General features: G+C 32.7%; 1 protein-coding gene across 1 annotated transcript; it reads left to right on the forward strand.

Moving 5' to 3' along the window:
* The first annotated feature begins 1,312 nt into the window (after positions 1 to 1,312).
* On the forward strand, positions 1,313 to 2,815 carry LOC111778963 (putative aspartic proteinase GIP1). Its single transcript, XM_023658978.2, has one exon. It carries the CDS (start codon positions 1,351 to 1,353, stop codon positions 2,701 to 2,703), a length of 1,353 nt encoding a protein of 450 aa, XP_023514746.2. The 5' UTR covers positions 1,313 to 1,350; the 3' UTR covers positions 2,704 to 2,815.
* The last annotated feature ends 939 nt before the right edge of the window (positions 2,816 to 3,754 follow it).

The following is a 3,754-nucleotide window of genomic DNA, read 5'->3' on the forward strand; positions in this document are numbered from 1 at the left end:
CCTAATATATTAATAAATCGTGTATAAAGAATATTATTATTTAAACAATTTAAAGTTTATTAAAGTACTTCTCTAAAATTAAAAGTTTAAAAAGCATATAAATAGAAAAATAAAAAAAACTACTTGTTGGAGGCATTCAAATAGATCATAATTAGAAAGTTAATGGAAACGTGGGCCAAACACAAAAAAATAAATTTATTAAAATTTAGATATTTTTTTTTAATGTATTTCTTATTTTTTATTGTTTTGATTAAGATTCTTATGAGCTATGTTTAAATTGGTATATTTATTATTATTATTATTATTATTATTTACTTAGCAAAAAAAATAAGTTTTTTAAAACAAAATTAATTTTCTAAAAGCAAGGAACATAAAATAAAAATAAAATAAATAAATAAAATTTAGAAAAAAAGCTTTGTCCTTTTATTTATGTATTTATTTATTTTCTTCTTTTTAAAGGATACACACCATTATCTAATTTTGATTTTTAGAATTATAAAATCATATAATAATATTTTTCGTGGCCACGCGTTACGCATGAGTTGTATCCCACATATATTTATTTATCTATCAATCATGATTTTATCCTTTATATTTATTTATTTATTTTATTTATCTATCAACTGAATTGTGACAACTGCATACGTAATAATTAATAAGTGCCTTATTTGCATTTTCTTTCCATTTTTTTAAATCACGCCTACACTACACTACGATATTATTTACACTATGATACATGCGCACTCCTTTCTCTTAGCGGTTTTTTCGACAGCGTGAGCATCGCTAGCTGAAGGTCGGGTTAAGTGGGTATATATACGAGCTTGCCTGAGAGTTTATATGATCGTGTGTGAGCCGTGTGTAGAGAAGTATTGCACATCTAATATGACCCGACTTGAAAGTAGAGATCAAGGTCATGATAGGTTCCACCATGATTGCAGTTCTTGACCCTAAGGGCTACTTATTTACATACTCATGTCGCGTGATACTTTTATTTTAGGTAAATATAAGGCACCCATATATGAATGTAGGCGTTTCTGTGAAGGCCATGAGTCGATAAGGACGTTTTTATTATTGTTTCGATTCCATTTTTCCCATTTATGTTTAATTATTTTTTATATTTTTTAATGAATTCTACAAAATTCACTTTTTTTTTTTTTAATTTAATATCTAATTTTTAGAAAAATTTGAGGATTTATTAAATATTTATTTATATATATATATATATATATATATATATATATATATATATATATATATATATATATATATATATATGTATATATATATTTTTTGCTATAAAAAGGAACTTGGTTTGAAAGACTGAAATGCAAGCTTTGGACTGCAAAAAGAATGGCGACGCCTCTGTTCTTCGTGTTCTTCACTTTCTCTCTCCTTTCCTTTCCATTTCTCTCTCTCCAAACAGCCTTTATCGCTCCCATTCACAAAGATCACAACTCCGGCCTCTACTCCATCTCCGTCCACGTTAAAACTCCCCTCCGTCCGGCCAATCTCCACCTCGATCTCGGCGGCGCCTTCTCCTGGATCGACTGCTACAACCACTATAACTCTTCCTCTTACCGTCTCGTCAAATGCAATTCTCCTCTCTCCGATTCTTTCAACCACCGCGTTTGCAGCTCCTGTATCCAAGCCCCAACGTCAATCTGCGCTAACGACGCCATTTTCTCCGACGTCTACCCCGAGAAACCCTCGATTCGAGACGAATACGTTGATTACCTTAACCCGAAGCTCACGGATTCCGAGAATGTAGTCACCGATGTTCTTGCTCTGTCCACCACCGACGGTTCCCGTTCCGGCTTACTCCGTCGAATTTCTAACATGCCGTTTGCCTGTGTGAAGACAAATTTCCTCCGAGGACTTGCTCGGAATGTAATTGGCCTGGCGGCGCTCGGCCGTGCGAACGAATCGATTCCGTTGACGATTAGTGCGAAATTCAATAGCCCTAGAATCTTCGCGATTTGTTTATCGGGAACGAGATTAGGATCTGGTGTAGCGTTTATCGGATGTAAAGGACCGTACGTATTTTCCCCCAATGTTGATCTCTCCAAATCCCTAATTTACACTCCATTGCTCTTCAATCCCCAAAGCGGCTCAATCTACACGAATTGGTTGCCGTCTTACGAGTATTACATTGGACTCTCCGCCATCAGAATCAACAACGAGGCGGTGCGATTCAACACTTCCTTGTTGCAGTTTGAGCCAGTTCACGGCCGCGGCGGAGCGAAGATCAGCACCTCCACTACCTACGCTCTGCTCGAGAGCTCTATTTACAGAGCATTCGCGACGGCGTTTATGAAGGAAGCGGCTATGTTGAACTTCACGTTGGCGAATGCGGTGGAGCCGTTCGGCGTGTGCTTTGAGGGGAGCAGCGTTGCGATGACGGCGGCGGGACCGAGGGCGCCGGTGGTGTATTTGGAAATGGAGAAGGGGAAAGTGGTGTGGAAATTGGGGGGAAGGAATTCGATGGTGAGGATTAAGAAGCTGGGAGTGGATTTGTGGTGCTTAGGATATGTTAATGGCGGGGAGTTCCCGAGGACGCCGATCGTGATCGGAGGTCTGCAAATGGAGGATCATTTGTTGCAGTTCGATCTTGAAAAGCATAGATTTGGGTTTACTTCGTCGGCGTTGCTGCAAGGGACTTCGTGTTCTAAGTTCAACTTCAGTTCTTCCGACAATTTGTTATAATAATATGTTAGTGGATAATAGCCACTAAAATAAAATAAACCCAAATCGAGATTAAATCGAACATATTTGAGTTTATTATTAATTTTAAAAAATAAAATTTTATTTTATTTTATGATACAATTATAATTATATATATATATATATATATATATATATATATATATTCATAATTATTATTTTATTATTTATTTTCAAAGACTCTTAAAAATAATTTTTAAAAATATATAAAATTTAATTAAATATTTTACAAATTAATTTTTTATTTTTATTAAAAATAAAATTCTAAATAAAAGACACATTAATAGTAATAGCAATGGTACCATGTTGGGTTGAGTCTAAAAATGTTTCAACCGGATTCTCGCTATTCTTTTTCTTTTAAATATTTTTTTAAAAGAAATTTCATATCTTGGAGACTTAAAAAATATAATAATTAGAAACTAGTTGAATAATGGGCCAAAAGAAAAAGAAGAGCCAACTTGTGGAACTTTTTGCTTTTTTAGTACAATTTTTAGTTTACACGTGTTATAATTTTATTGTTTTATTATATAATGCTCACATTTTTATTAAATATGATATGTTGTCACCCAAGATTAAAATATCAATTTTATGACAATGTTGCTAAGAATTCTAGAATTTAGAAACAGAAAATTAAAAAATAAATATTTTACACTTTAAATGAGTTAAAGAACTTATTATCAACATATTATACTCACATATTTATATTTGTTGCTATTTTGTTACTATATATATTTTATTGATTTTTATAATATATTAAAAATATTGGTATTGAACCCACTCATATATTGAAACGTTAATAACGATAATTTAACCTCTTAGTAGAAATGTTACGTACAACTTTTGAGAAATTGTAGCGATGATTAGCCATGATTCAAAGGAAATTGTAGCGTACAACTTTTGAGAAATTGTAGCGATGATTAGCGATGATTCAAAGGTAAGAGCATATGTAACGAACCTAGTACATGCTTATTTATTTATTTTTTAATATTAAATTACGATTTACTATTAGAGATTAAATAATAAAAAAATAATT

The sequence above is a fragment of the Cucurbita pepo genome, chromosome 17 (assembly GCF_057944985.1).
Source record: "Cucurbita pepo subsp. pepo isolate OVF chromosome 17, ASM5794498v1, whole genome shotgun sequence".
Classification (NCBI taxonomy): domain Eukaryota; kingdom Viridiplantae; phylum Streptophyta; class Magnoliopsida; order Cucurbitales; family Cucurbitaceae; genus Cucurbita; species Cucurbita pepo.